The sequence below is a fragment of the Perissodus microlepis genome, chromosome 8, assembly GCF_051167445.1.
Source record: "Perissodus microlepis isolate ML-2025 ecotype Zambia chromosome 8, ASM5116744v1, whole genome shotgun sequence".
Classification (NCBI taxonomy): domain Eukaryota; kingdom Metazoa; phylum Chordata; class Actinopteri; order Cichliformes; family Cichlidae; genus Perissodus; species Perissodus microlepis.
This window is the reverse complement of record NC_140468.1, coordinates 16,193,281-16,207,658: the sequence shown is the minus strand read 5'-3', so window position 1 is coordinate 16,207,658 and position 14,378 is coordinate 16,193,281. Positions and strand designations below refer to the sequence as shown.

The following is a 14,378-nucleotide window of genomic DNA, read 5'->3' as shown; positions in this document are numbered from 1 at the left end:
GGCAGGGTACATGCAGGACAGGTCTCTACTCCATCACAGGGCTAACTCAGAGAGACAGGCAATCATTCACACCCCCGCCAACTAACCTAACGTGCATGTCTTTGGACTGTGAGAAGAAGCCAAAGCAGCCACAGGGAGAACAAAACCTTCTGCTGTGAGGTGGCAGTGCAAACCACAATGGCACCACTGATAAGAATATTAATAATGAGAGTCTTCAGTTTAGTATTTCACATTGAAATACACATTAAGTAGCCCAATAAACATAAATGATGCATAATTTGGTCTGCAAAGTACAAAGGTTGAGTAAGGGAATGCAGTTAAAAGGATTATAGTAGTGTAGTGCTGTCTGATTACATGCTAAAGTTGCACATATTGATCATTTGAGACCACAAATCTTTACCCATTCATTTATTTCTTCATAGTTGGGCAATTTACAATGCAGGACACTAGTGCTGATTTTAACTGAAGACACAACAACTAAATTGAGTAAAAGGTTTTTGTATAACATTCCAACAGGCAGTTATACATTAGGGATTTTTTTTTTGTATCAGGAATGTTCTAAAACAGCGGTCCCCAACCTTTTTTGCGCCACGGACCGGTTTATGCCCGACAATATTTTCATGGACCGGCCTTTAAGGTGTCGCGGATAAATACAACAAAATAAAACTAGTACCGGTACCGAAAAAAATAAAATTTATTCATAACACACGTGAAAAGACCAAGGAAAACCGAGTAAACGATAAAAACGATAACAAAATAACGCTGAAAACCGATAAAAACCCTGAAAACTATACATTTCACACCTGAGCCTCGGCTCGGTACCAAACGACTCACGGACCGGTACCGGTCCAAGGCCCGGGGGTTGGGGACCGCTGTTCTAAAATGTCAGGTTTCACTGTGGAAAAAAGGGATAATGTTAGTAAAAGTCCATACAGCAGCACCAATTTGGATACTGGATAAACATTTTTCACTTAAAATTAATCAGAAAATATTGATGACAAGAAAAAAAGTTTTAGCATGCTTTCAGAAAAGAGAGAAAATATCCAGTGAGCAGCAGTTCTCTGGGTGACAATACCTTACTGATGTAAGAGGAGAACAGCCAGACTGCTTTGAGTTGAGTGGAAGGTAAGAGTAACTCAAACAACCACTTGTTACAAAGTACAACACAGCAAACCTTGAAGCAGATGAAAAAAAAACACACCAGGGGCCACTCCTGTCAGCTAAGAACAGGAAACTGAGGCTACAATATGCATGGGCTCACCAAAACTGGTAAATGGAAGATTTGAAAAATGTTGACTGATAAAAACATGGATCCATCCTGCTGTGTATCAACGCTTCAGGCTGCTCGTGGTGTATGATGTGAAGGATATTTTCAGTCATCAGATCTCAATCCAGTAGAGCATGTTTGGGATGTGGAGGAACGGGATATTCATATTACTGATGTGCACCTGTGACGGCAAGCCACACATGGTAAGCTCCACACCTCACCACCAGTTGATTCACTTTAGTTTACTTTGCAGTCACTACTTTAAATATATTCTATTTATTGTCCAATATTGTTTCTTTATTAAATTTATTTATTTTTTCATTTCACCTTCCAATGTTTGTATGGCATGCACACATATTAACACTGCAAGGTCAAAGTTCTGTTTTATGTTATAATAATCTGTCTTTGCTTGAGTTACCTGGGGTTTGGCTTCCCCTTCCTGGCTGGCAAAAGGTGTGGCAAAGGGCTGGGAGAGCTGAAGAATAGCTGACAGCCTAATTGGGTGAAACCACATGATTCATTGGGGGGGGGGGGTTCAAGTTTGTTTAATTGTTTTGGATTAGTTAGTGTTATCGCAGCCATTTTCCCCCTTGTGTGTCATTTGGTTTAGCTAAACCAGTATTTAAGTTCCCTTGAACTTGAAATGTACGGCTGTACTCATTAGTATAGTCAGACTGTATAGATGACTGTACTATCTATACAGCATTATGAAAAAGTCTTGAGCCAACCCTTAGTAGTAGTAGTAGTTTTCTTGACATTTCTTTAAGTAGTCTTTAGGAATAGTTCTCCAGGCTTCTTAGAGGATATTGAAAGCTCTTCTTTGAATAAAGGAGCTTGCAAAGAAAAGCGTCTGGACTTCTTTAAGTTGCTTGAAGACGTTTCACCTCTCATCCGAGAAGCTTCTTCAGTTCTAAGGTCAAATGGTGGGGAGTCCCAGATTTAAACCTAGTGGGAGTTTCCCCCCAAAGAGGGACAAAAGGACCCCCTGATGATCCTCTAATCGCCTGAGCCAAGGTGTGAAACTGGGTGTGGGTCCCAATCAGCCAGGGTTTCGGGTCAGCTCATTGTGAAACATGGCCCCACCTTATTTGCAAGCTCCTTTGACTACGATGACCTGGATGACTGAGAACCTTCACAGACATCTTCTTTGGATGTTCGTTGGCTTTTGTTCTGTTCTCTGTCAAGATGATCCCACACTGATTCAGTATGCCGAGGTCTGAACTCTGGGGAGGCCAATCCATGACTGATACTGTTCCATTGTGTGGTTTTCTAACACTGTATTGGCAGAAAAATTAAGCTGTTGCCAATCAGATGCTTTCTCAATGGTATTGCATGGTGGATAAAAATCTGATGGTACTTTTCTCTGTTCATTATTCCATCAATTTTAACAAGAACTCCGACACCAGTAGCTGAAATGGCCCCAAGCAAATTTTACTACTCAGACATGCAGCTACAAGTTTGCAGTTTAACTGAGAAAAAAATATTTCATGTGTCTACAAGAGCGGATGCCGTTGAGCGTTCAGGAAGACTGTTAATGTCCTTGGGTGTGGACTAAAGTATGATCAACTAGTAACAAACTGAACTCATTTTACACTGCATGTTATTAGTAGCTGTTCTACCCTGTTATTGTTAGTGGCATAAGTTGTGCTGTTGGGATCAAGATAATCTAAGAGTGATCAGTAGTTACTTGAAAATTTCTCCAACCTCTTAAAGTCGTAAATATCAGGTTTGGATATCAGCCTCTTTATCTGAGAACACTGTTTGCTGAAGACAAATGCTGAGTAACTCAAACCTAGCGCCACACACATATACACAGGTTTCACTTTTTATTTCCAAGTACATGATTATGCTGCAGTGTTCAGAAATCATACACCTTGTTCATGAAGCCCAAATTAAGTTCAAAGGATCCCACAGAAACATGGGTTATGCCAGTAATAAAGGGTCCATTTTTTTCTTGACTTGATAACTAAAAGCTGTTTCACCAAAACAATTTAAACTGTACTGGTTACTTTGTGTGATTGTTTGTTTGATTTCTAAAAATTCACGATTATTTGATAGTTGTAAACTGTCCTACAGCAGAGACCAACTATTCTACAGTTGTGGTCAGAAGTTTGCACACACTCATCGAGGGCATGAACGTCATGGAAATTTGGGGCTTTTAATGATTTCTTTCCACAGTTCTTTTTCCAAGTTGCAATGATTGTACAGCATATATCTTTGATAACTTTAAAAAACAAGAATTGGGTCCATAAGTTTGACTATAGTTTGGATTTTGTCTCATAGACAAAGGGTCAAAAGTATACTTGCACCCCCATTTTACATATCCTTAAGCAAGGCCACTTCAGAAGCCTAATGTTAGCCTGCTTTATCCTTTCATAAACCAGTGTTGATGTGTTTGGCATCATTGTCCTGTTGGAACACCCAACTGTGTCCACGTTCCAACCATATAGCTGTTGATCTGAGGTAAAGTTGAAGAATTTGAAGGTAGTCCACTGGCTTCATTATTTGATCCAATACCACTAGCAGCAAAACAGCCCCAGGAGCATGATGCTACCTCCACCATGATTGACAGCTGGTACCGTGTTTTCTGTTTTGAAAGCCTCAGCTTTACTTCTCCAAACATAACTCTTGTCATTGTGGCTAAATAGCTCAATCTTTGTCTCGTCTGACCATTTGGCTTGTCCATGTGGGCAGCTGCAAATTTCAGTTGAGCTTATAGGTGTCACTTTTGGAAGGGGGCTTCATCCTTGGTCAGCACCCTCTCACTCTATAGCGATGTAAAACTTACTTCATTTTGGACGGTGATGCTGGTGTTGTAGCAGTTTCCAGTTGATGGCACGATTGAGCTTTGGTGGTTCCTGGGTTGTTCCTGAACATCCTAACCAGTTTCTTCTCATCTGAGGGTGATAGTTAGTGTCATCTTCCAGACCTTGGCAAAGTGGTGACACATCTGGATATCTTATACTTAATTGTTTGAACTGATGATCTTGGAATCTGCAGTTGTTTAGAAATGGCTATAGGAGACCTCCTCAAATTGTGTAAATCTACACTTCTCTTTCTTAGATCTTCACTGAGTTTGTTAGAATTTCCCATTGTTCTCGGTGTTGATCGATCCAATAAGTTCTGTCAAACAAATTCTTTTTATGCTGGCAAAGAGAAACTGCCAGTTGTAGTCTATCATAGTCAGTAATATGAAGTTCATTGGCCTTGGCCTTGTTAAGTTAAAAGACACTGAAGATTTAGGTGAGTATATGTACTGTATATATATTAGACGCTGTATATATACTTCTCACCCAATGTGGGTAAGAGAAAGTCCCAAATACATGTAAATGTGTAAACCCAATTCTTGTTTTTAAAAGTCATTAAAGACTTTGTACAATCATTCCATCCTGGAAAAGAAACAGTTCGAAGAAATCATTAAAATCACATAGTTACCATAACATTTATGCCCATAATGAGTATAAGTCATTATACTTATGATGACTTATAAGTATAATGACTTATACTTATAGATATAAGATAGATATCTATCTATCTATCTATCTATCTATCTATCTATCTATCTATCTATCTATCGATCGAGATATATGTGTGTGTGTGTGTGTGTGTGTGTGTGTGTGTGTGTTTACTGTATTTACTGTACTTTATTCATGATTTAACGTCTTTACAAATCTGTAATAAACCACAAAATATAAAGAATAATTTCACGAGCCTAGTTAGGAAGGTCACTCATGTTTATAACCTTCATGGCAGATTGCTTTTGAATTTCACCTTGGCTTATGTTTGCGTTTTACACCGACAGCTGGCATGTGCATGTGTTGCACATACATATACACATTTGTTACCCAGCACCAACTGAGTAGTGTTAGACATGGATATCACTGCCAAGCCTGAACAAAGTAGCATTAATTGTCCCGTTATCTGCAAGCTTCCCTGGCAAGGTCTGCCAGGCAGGGCCGTGACCCTGTAAAGACACTAGGCACGTCTGATTATATGCAGCTGAGGGCTGATAAGAGATACATTTATTGGCTGTTGCTGTTCACTTATAAACAATGACTCTACGGTTCAAAGATGTAGCCTGTACCACAGAGAATGGGGCTTTATTCTTTGTGCACATTTTCAGTGTTTTATATAAACAGATAAAACGTCTGTGATTTTGAAAGAAGCAGAGTGAATATTTGCAAACTAAAAATCGAGCTGAAATAGATTGCTTCCCTACGTGGGATCCATTCAGCGTTTCAGTGCACAGAAAACAACAATTTGCAAAATGCGGTGCTGTGACTGGTGCAAATTTCTCGTCATGACATGAGATGCTGCCGCCCGGACCTGTAGGAAAGTAGCTGGCGCAGCAGTCCAACAGTGTTGAGTCAACGTTGCATCTGGGAAGCTGAGAGAGGAGGGGAGGCAGCGGCATCTCTGCTCTGCTGTGGCGAGACAGAGGAGATGACATAGCGACTGGACCAGCTACAGTCACTCTGACACCTGTACCCGACTGCGCCATTGTCTTTTGTCATCTGTTTAATTAGATACTGCTATTTCTGTCGCATGCTTCCCACCGATGCCCTCGGTGAGCTGCCCTCATACAGATTTTGATCTAAGTTGAGGCACGCTAGCGCTAGCTCGCTGCTGCTACCCTTCAACATTGAAGTGGTCACATAAACATGCGGATCATCGAGGCGGAGACCCCCGGGATACCTCTAAACGCTTTCAACAGGACACGACTTTCGACTGGCCGCTGACTGGACTCTGCAGAGTCGCCGTGTAAATGTTGCATAACAATTTCTTCCTCTATTCTAGACATGTGTAAACTCCAATCCGCTAGCCACGGTTAGCGCTTAACGGGGTCTGTTAGCTGCGCTGCTACTGCTAAGTGCTACAAACAAATAACAAGCTAACGAAACAGTTTAACGCCACCGTGTCTTGTCCATGAATTAGCGAGAAAACACAGACGGGGACACAGTTGACGATTAGTATTTATGTGGAGGTGCTAGTATCTCTCTAACTGTTGTTGTGGATTGATGGATGGTGTCGGTTGCCAAGCCAGTGGTGACTAAAGTACCACAGCTAGCGCTAGCTAGCGTTTGTACTCATTGTTAGCGGGCGGTTGAGGGGTGCAGACAGTTGCTGTTGCCTGCCGCGGGATGGCATATAATGTTGGCTATATCGTTTTGTACACTGAGCATACATGCATACTGGCTGACCCAGTTTTTGTCTTATTAGGACTTGGGAGAAGAAAACGGCAAAGCCCGCTAACTCGCCTTGCCACTCTGCCGCTAGTTAGCTTAACTAGCTGTTAAATTTGGAGAGAAAACGTAAGTTAGCGTTTGCTCAGTAACAAGTAAATTTGACACGTGGGCTCCTTGAGTCAGCATCCCGTCAGAGCTTGGGCCAATTTAAAAATTAAAGGTTAACTGACTAGACTAGGCTGGGTCGCCAATGTTGTCAGCATAGCTTATTTGTATGTGAATCAAAAGCTTAACCTGTATCTGGTTATCCAGACAGGTTAACCTCGGCTAGCAGTGCTGCCAGAAGCTGTGAGCAGCAGTAGCATCACATGCAATGTCAATATTTTCGACGTTTGGGATTTTAAAAATAGCGCAATGCGTATTTTGCTAATGGACTTCAACTTTTAATGAGTCAGCTCCTCGACTATGTGCAAACTGTAAAAACCGCATAGTAAAACCACATGCTTTTATATGTATAGGTATATATATATGCATATAAATGCATATAGGTAAAACGGCATGTTGCACAAAGGCGTCTGCTCACTGACATCCTACCCCCGTGTAGTCTCTCAGCATTCAGTGCAGTGCACCCTTCTCTTACCTGAATCTTAGCTCTTCTTTGGCCTTTCAGTAGAAAAATCTATTCCCACCAATGGTAGTCTAGAATAGTATTTGCGACATGCTTACACCAGGGAATTGTAGTGAGCTCAGTATGAGCCCTCATTCACTCTGTCATGTCTCGTGTTTTTCAGAGAGGTGAAAGAGCGACGGATCTCAAGGACCAGATTGCCTGCTGAACTTTTTGCCTCAACGACAGATCGCCAGGGACCATGCTGGCCATCCTAGCTGCTGGCTCTATTTTCTTTCCAGGCCTTTTCCTGCTGTCCAAACAATGCCTGAAGACCATTCCAGGACTGAAATGGAGCGAAGGGGACGCAGTGATTGTATCAGCTAGGTTAGCCCCTCTGAAATGCTTTTGAATTGCCGTGCTGTCTTATTCGCAGTAGATGTAGAAATGCCATCTAGAAACTCGACCCTCACTCTGTTTACCTTTTATGCCAACAGCATGCCCTCTAAAATTATAGCAAAGTGGTGCTTTTACTGCAGTGCGATCAAGGTTGTTTTAGACTAAACCTGTTATTTTTTAATTTTATTTTTTTGCATAACAAATGTGTCAGATTAATGTGGAAGCTATTATGTTTTTAGAGGTACTTTGAGCTGTGTTATTTTGCACATTTTTAACTAGACAGTGAATGCTTGTCATTTCAGGTTGGTGTCCTCAATTCAGGCAGTCATGGCTTCCTCAGCAGGCTACATCATTGCCTCTTCCTGTGAAGACATCATTGAGGACCAGTAAGTCTATGAATACATTTCTGGAATATATTCTGTCACATTTGATCAGGCTTTAATATCATGATTGGTCATTTCCAGGTCTGTGTCTGGACTATGTATAGGCTCTCTGGTTTTCATGTTCTACATACAGATGAGGACAGAGTTATTAATCCCTCTATCGAAATGCCCTTTAAAAAATTTTTTTTTTTTTTTAAGTGTTTTCCAAGTGTTCTCAAACAGGACAAGGAATTTTTAAAACAGCTTTTCCAAACATCCTAGTTTTACTTTGGATGCTTAAATGATTTCACTTTTCACTTTGTTGCTAAAAGCCAATACTGTATCCTTTTTGCTGGATAACAGCGTGCTGTTGTTTCTTCTTGCACATGTCTCGTGTAAATCCCAGGCAGTTGTTCTTTGGCAAATCTCTCAAGCCCCTCCAGATGCAAGGTCTTATAGCATGGACCTTGGTGTTCAGTTTGCCCTACAGATCTTTAGTGGGATTAAAGTAATGGCTCTGTGCAAGCCAGTCAGCAGCGTTCACTTAGTTCTTTACCGGGGCAATATATGTTTTTGGTCGTTGTCATGTTGGAAGACAAAGGGACGACCCAGACCTAGTTTTACTGTTGAATGCTTGAAGTTTTATTTCAAAATCTTCCCATATCATTCATCAGATATCAAATATCGTCTTTATGATTCCTTCCACCTCAAGGACATCCTCAGTTCCAGATGCACTGAAGGAACCCCACAACATAATACTCCCTGCACCGTGTTTCAATGTATGGATTGTGTCCCTTCTTTCTCTAAACAAAAGCAGCATTTCTGTGGCCAAAGAGCTCTAGTTTTGTCTCATCTGAGCCAAAGATGTGCCAGGTCATCATTAACATACTTCAGTCTGGCTTGAACGATTCTCTTCTGCAGAAATGTAGTTTTTCTTGATATGAACCTCACAGTCCTGTGTAGGGTTCCAGTGGTTGTCTTCTTTGACACTACAATCCATCTCATGCTTTGTGAGAATCAGCATTTCATTTTCTTTTGTTTTTGACATAATACTTTTTTCAAGTGACAGCTCAAATCCTTACCGAAGATTTTGACAAAAACTTTAAATGTCACAGGGGGGGGGGCCTAATAATTTTGTTCTCATCTGTATGTTTTAGGTGGGTTTTTCTAGTTAGTTTTTTCATTGCAGAGGGGGCCAGCTTTGTTTTATTAAGGGTTGTCATAGTTTGTATAGCTAATTGTACTTAGCTCCAACTTGGCAGGCAAGCGCAGTATTAATGAAGTTGTGTTCTGACTGTTAGTGAAGCTGTGTCCCTCCTGTTATACTTCCAGGCACTGGCTCACGAGCAGTTACATCATGTTCGCCGTTCCCTACTTTGTGTACGACATCTACGCCATGTTCATGTGCTACTGGTACAAGCTCCGGGTCAAAGGGCACGAGGAGGCCTCGGCGGCACCCCAGCACATGAGCTCGGCGCTGACCAGCTACTTGCGTCGCGAGTTCCTCATGGTGCTGCACCATGTTGTCATGGTCACCGTCTGCTTCCCCGTCTCTGTGGTAACTGTCATACATTGGTCTTTCTGTTGAGCACGGATCTGAGCGAAGCAAGAAAAGTATAGCAGTGAATTATCTACCCACACTCAGGTATTTTAGTCTTGTGAAAAGGTGCAGTGTACTTGTGGCAGAAGTGTTTCACGTTTTATTCCCAAAGCAAAACTTACTGTGTCGCACAAAAAGGATATAAAAGTCCAATTTAATAATCATTGTCTCATAAAGCAATTTATATGGTGTATATTGTGTTTAATGTACTGTTAAGTCAGGGAAAAATAGCCCAGTGCCAAATAAGAACGTGATAATTCTCTGATTCTTCTTCTCTCATTTATAAACAAACTAAACTAAGCAGTACCTTTTTTCCAATCTATTAAAACTATGCCCTTGTTTTAATAGATTTAAAGTTATTCACTGTTGTGCAGCGTGTTCACTGTTCAGCTTCTAGAGGCATTAAAAAGCCGTCCACATTTGTCTGACAGAGTAGCAATTAAGTCTTCAAACTATTTCAGTTGACTAGCTAAACGTTCACTTCCACAGAAGGGGTATTTTTATTTCAGATGTACTAACAAGTCCACAAAGGAACAAAGCAGTCTAGACAAATAATCAGCCTTCTTTTCCCTCTCTCCCTAGTTTTGGCGACAAGGAAAGGGCGATTATTTCCAGGGCATAATGTTCATGGCTGAGCTCAGCACTCCGTCTGTCTGCTTAGGAAAAATACTCATCCAGGTAAGCATCTGAGTTCAGCCTGTAGGAAGATTGAAGTGCATTTTTATCTAAATTCTTTTTGCATGTGCATGTGTCACACTAAAGTTCTCCTGCACTCTCTACTGTTTTTTTTTTTTTTTCCTTCTCCCTTTTTTAATTCATCGGAGAGTATATTTCCAGCCATTCCCAGCATGCAGCTTGTTCATGCCCAGCGGCTCCTGTCAGCTGCGTCTTACATGAACAGCTCTGTCAGAAACATCAGTCTTTAATTGGTAACACAGTCCGCTGCTGGAGTTGCACGTCCCCCCTATATTTGTTTTTAGGTCTGTGTGTTTCAGTGTCTGCTTGTACTCCAAAGTGAGGCTCCCACAGCTGTTTGTCTCTGAACATAGCCCCTAGATTTACACTGGATGTTCAGCAGATACATTATCTGCATGTCCTTCTACCCTTTATCACTTAGCACCCTGGCTCTCCCATTCACAGTGCACATGGCAGTTTGATAAACAGCAAAAGCTGTGTCCTTAGACCTCCCTGCTTAAAGAAATAACTAAAAAAAAACCTATGTAATACAAAAGGGTTCTTATTGATGGGATGCCATGTAATTCTAGCATGTGAGATTAGTGAATGGGCACGAGGAAAAACCTCTTAGGCAGATGTGTGTTTGTGCTCTGTGTTATCTCACGAAAACAGGTTCAAGATAAAGGTTTAAGCTAATGAGGGTGTAAAAAGGGGCTGCTTCAGCATCTCCCTGCCCTCCCACCCTTCCTGTAGGAACCAACCAGTGTCCAGCCAGGAGCATTACACTGTGCTTTCCACCTCGTCTTGTTTAGATAGCATTAACAAATATAACAATATTAGAATTAACAGTATTACAGTCAAAGATTAACATCGGTGGCTTTCACCAAACTGTACCGCTTGCTTTTCTTTCTCCCTCTCTCTTTTTATTCCCGCTCTCAGTACAAACAGCAGCACACTCTCCTGCACAAAGTGAATGGGGCTCTTATGCTGATCACTTTTTTCATCTGTCGAGTCCTACTCTTCCCTTACCTCTACTACGTCTACGGAAGGTATGTCTTTCTTTCCATCTCTGTTCTGCTGTCTGGCTGAACTCGGGTCAGTGACTTGCACAGCCACTAGAAAGGTTTGTGAGCGCACGTTTTACAGCCCTGCAATTTTTTTTTTGTCTCCTCCCCGTTTTGGGTCCAGGTACGCATCCATTCCCTTCCACATGGTTCCGCTGACCGTGCCCTGGCACTGTAACCTCGGCGCTGCTCTGCTTATGGCGCCCCAGCTCTACTGGTTCTCCCTCATTTGCAGGGGCGCCCTGCGACTGTTCACGGGCACCTCCCGCTCGCAGAGGCCGCACCCGACCGCCGCCGCCGCTAAGGAGCTCCAGAGGGATGGCAACACTCTGCCCCAGCCCGCCAACGGCTACAGCACGCTCCCCACAGAGCCCGAGCTGGCCACGCACTGAGAGGAGCGGTGTGGAGGGGAGGCTGGGGGCGGGGGAGGGAAAGAAGGCGAATGTACCAATGAGTATGTAAAGGAAGGAACGCTGCAAGGAGGAAAGCGAGACTTGAAACGAGCTGAGACGGTGGCCTCAGATTGTGCTGAAGTGCTTGTAGCCAGCAAAACAGTTAAACGCTTCAGCGGCTAGCCTTCAAGTACTTCAGCCTCTTAGTTTGTAGGAAACATAAAGGAAGTGTTGGCGCGCTCAGTATTTAAGATGTCTTCGGGCACTGTGACAGACAGGAACATGCACTGACTAGAGAGGAAGTTGCCTGGATGTACAGCAAGCATAGGTGGCCGTTTCCCCTCACGTAGATCAAATTCAGTCCTCTCTGCCTCCTGGAAGAGCAGGAAAATAGGAATGTATTATATTGTATGTTAGTATGTTCGCTGTAGATGGAAGGCCTAATTCAGTTTAGTAATGAAGAAGACCTTCAAAAAAGAAAAAAAGATCCCAGCTAAACAGTATTTTGACTTGTTAGTGTTTATTATCTGTATCCTCTATGTAGTCACTGTCACTCTAACAAAAATGTAACCGACCTGCAGACTGACTCATCTTTAGAACGGAGATAATCTCATACGACTGTATTCTGCTGCCTTATCCCTCCCTCCTGCTCCCCTCCCCCTGATTCTTTGCTGTTTCTTTATGTTTTAGTTTTTTTTAAATATTATTATTTTTTACTCTCAAGAAAGAAGGAAGAGGCTTTCCCTCGGACAGAAAAATGTGATGGTTGTACATAGCAGATGTTTTAAAAAAGAAGAAAAAAAACAAGTCATTCCATGTCAGTATTAGGTCAGTGTTTATTTATTTTCTTAGGCTTTGTCCGACTTCTGCATCCGACATTTTTGACAGTTCGACGTTAAGACGGAAACATTTCACAGTCTTACAGCTTAGTGAACGCAAACTACCCTCAGATATTTCCACAGTGGTCCTCGTTTCAGTGTAGATAAAGATTGTGTAGATTCCTTTTCATCACTATTATTATTATATTTTTTTTACATATAAGATGGTTACTTTTAATTGTTTGGTGTTGTACAACAGCACCAATTACTTTGCAGGAATATTTCACAAAGGGATCTGTGATGTTTGAGTGTTTCTAGCTCTGTTAGGGGGTTTCGTCAAAGTTTGAAGGGGAACAACAAAGACAAGGAAGCACATTTGTTACTTTTTTTTTTTTTTTTAACTGTTAAGTCTGTGAGTTAAGCCTTTCAGCCCTGTATGAAATGTTCCAATCATTTGAGCCACTGGTTCTATGAACCTTCTTCGAACAAACAAGCTTGTTTTGTATGATTTCATGTTTGTTTTAAGTAGCTACACTTTTCTGGAAATGGGTCAAGGAAACAAAACGGGAAAAAAACAAAAAACTCAGACAGCTTAAAAACATCAAAGACAGGGAAGTGTGTGCCAAAGCATCTGGAGAGCCATGGGCATGTTGAACACAGAATATCCATTCCCCTGTTCCATGACTTCATAAGGTACTGCTTCTTGACAATACTCAAAACATTTCAACTGATGTACTGTATATTCCACGAAATGCTTGTTATTTATTTGTAAGTATTTATTATTTATTTATTTATTTGGTTTGTGGTTTTGAATGCATATTTATGCATACATATTATACTCTATGCTTCTGAGCCTTATGTGAAGGCTGTATTGTTACTCAATCTTAGCTAAAATATACTTCTCTGTCCTGAACCTGTCTCGACTCTCTTTTTTTATTTATTTATTTTTAAGCTTTTAGTACTTTTTAAAATCAGACTGATTGTTTAGCTCCATCACTAGGTAGGAATGAGCCAGTAGAGGGTGCCAGAATCAGTGAAGTTGTGTGATTTTTGAAAAGTTTATTCATTGTCACCACTGCAGCTCTGTAGTTATAGCTTTCTTTACCACCTGAAGGCCTACTCAGAGTAATCCTTGAAGCTGTTTTCTGAACTGAGACTTTTCTTTCATATTTGGGGCCTGTTTATAAAACAAACTGACTGGGTTTGCATCAGAAGTTAGTGAGGGTCAGTGAGGGTGGTCTCTGCCTGTGCAGCTACCCTTGGAAAAAAACAAAACTGTTGTTATCAAATGTCTTATTTTCTCAAATATACCGAGGTATCGAAACTCGTGATTGAGAGTACAGGGGAGGCCATCATGTCATCATCATGGGGGGGGGGGGAAGAGTTAAAAACAAACCAAAATTATTAATGAGACCACACGAAGCAGATTTATGCATTTTTCTTTCAATTCTACGGCCTAATAACATCTATAATATTACAAATGTGTTGCAATGTGAGTTTAGTGGATTAGATGCTCAAAGTTAGAGTTTAATCAATATAGTAGTCGTATAGTAGTTTAACTCAAACAGTCCAGATGTGATTGAAGTGCAGACTTGCAGCTTTAATGCAAACATTTCGCATTAAAGGTTTTGGAATTGCAACCATTTTTCTACAAACTTCCTCATTTTCAGAGGCTCAGACATAGTTTTGATGTCCAGATGAGGCGTGTTCTCATGTTATTTCATGACAAATGTTTCAAGCAAGAGATGTGGAGCTGATACCAAGTGCTGAACTTGAAATTGGAGACTGTTCAGTGGAACTGGCAGTGTGAGCTCCAAAAATGAATGTGTACTAAAATATGGGAAGAGAAAAGTATGAAGAAGATAAGGAACAGCTTAGCATGTCTGCTAATTGAACCTGGTCTCTGGTGTTGATGATGTGACTGCTGACAGGAGTAGAAGGATGATTTGTGAAGTGTGCAGCGCTGTGCTCTGCTCAGATTCAGCTAAATACTCCATAATTGATGGGT

General features: G+C 41.3%; 1 protein-coding gene across 2 annotated transcripts; it reads left to right on the top strand.

The window, feature by feature from the left end:
• Positions 1 to 5,569: 5,569 nt before the first annotated feature.
• On the top strand, positions 5,570 to 13,283 carry tlcd3bb (TLC domain containing 3Bb). Of its 2 annotated transcripts, none has more exons than XM_084937780.1 (7): positions 5,570 to 5,834; positions 7,245 to 7,447; positions 7,762 to 7,845; positions 9,154 to 9,379; positions 10,004 to 10,099; positions 11,036 to 11,145; positions 11,285 to 13,283. In XM_084937780.1, exons 2-7 carry the CDS (start codon positions 7,323 to 7,325, stop codon positions 11,550 to 11,552), a joined length of 909 nt encoding a protein of 302 aa, XP_084793906.1. In that variant the 5' UTR covers positions 5,570 to 5,834; positions 7,245 to 7,322; the 3' UTR covers positions 11,553 to 13,283. The 2 variants fall into 2 exon arrangements, with proteins under 2 accessions (XP_084793906.1, XP_084793905.1); XM_084937779.1 differs by having other exon boundaries at positions 5,573 to 6,028.
• The last annotated feature ends 1,095 nt before the right edge of the window (positions 13,284 to 14,378 follow it).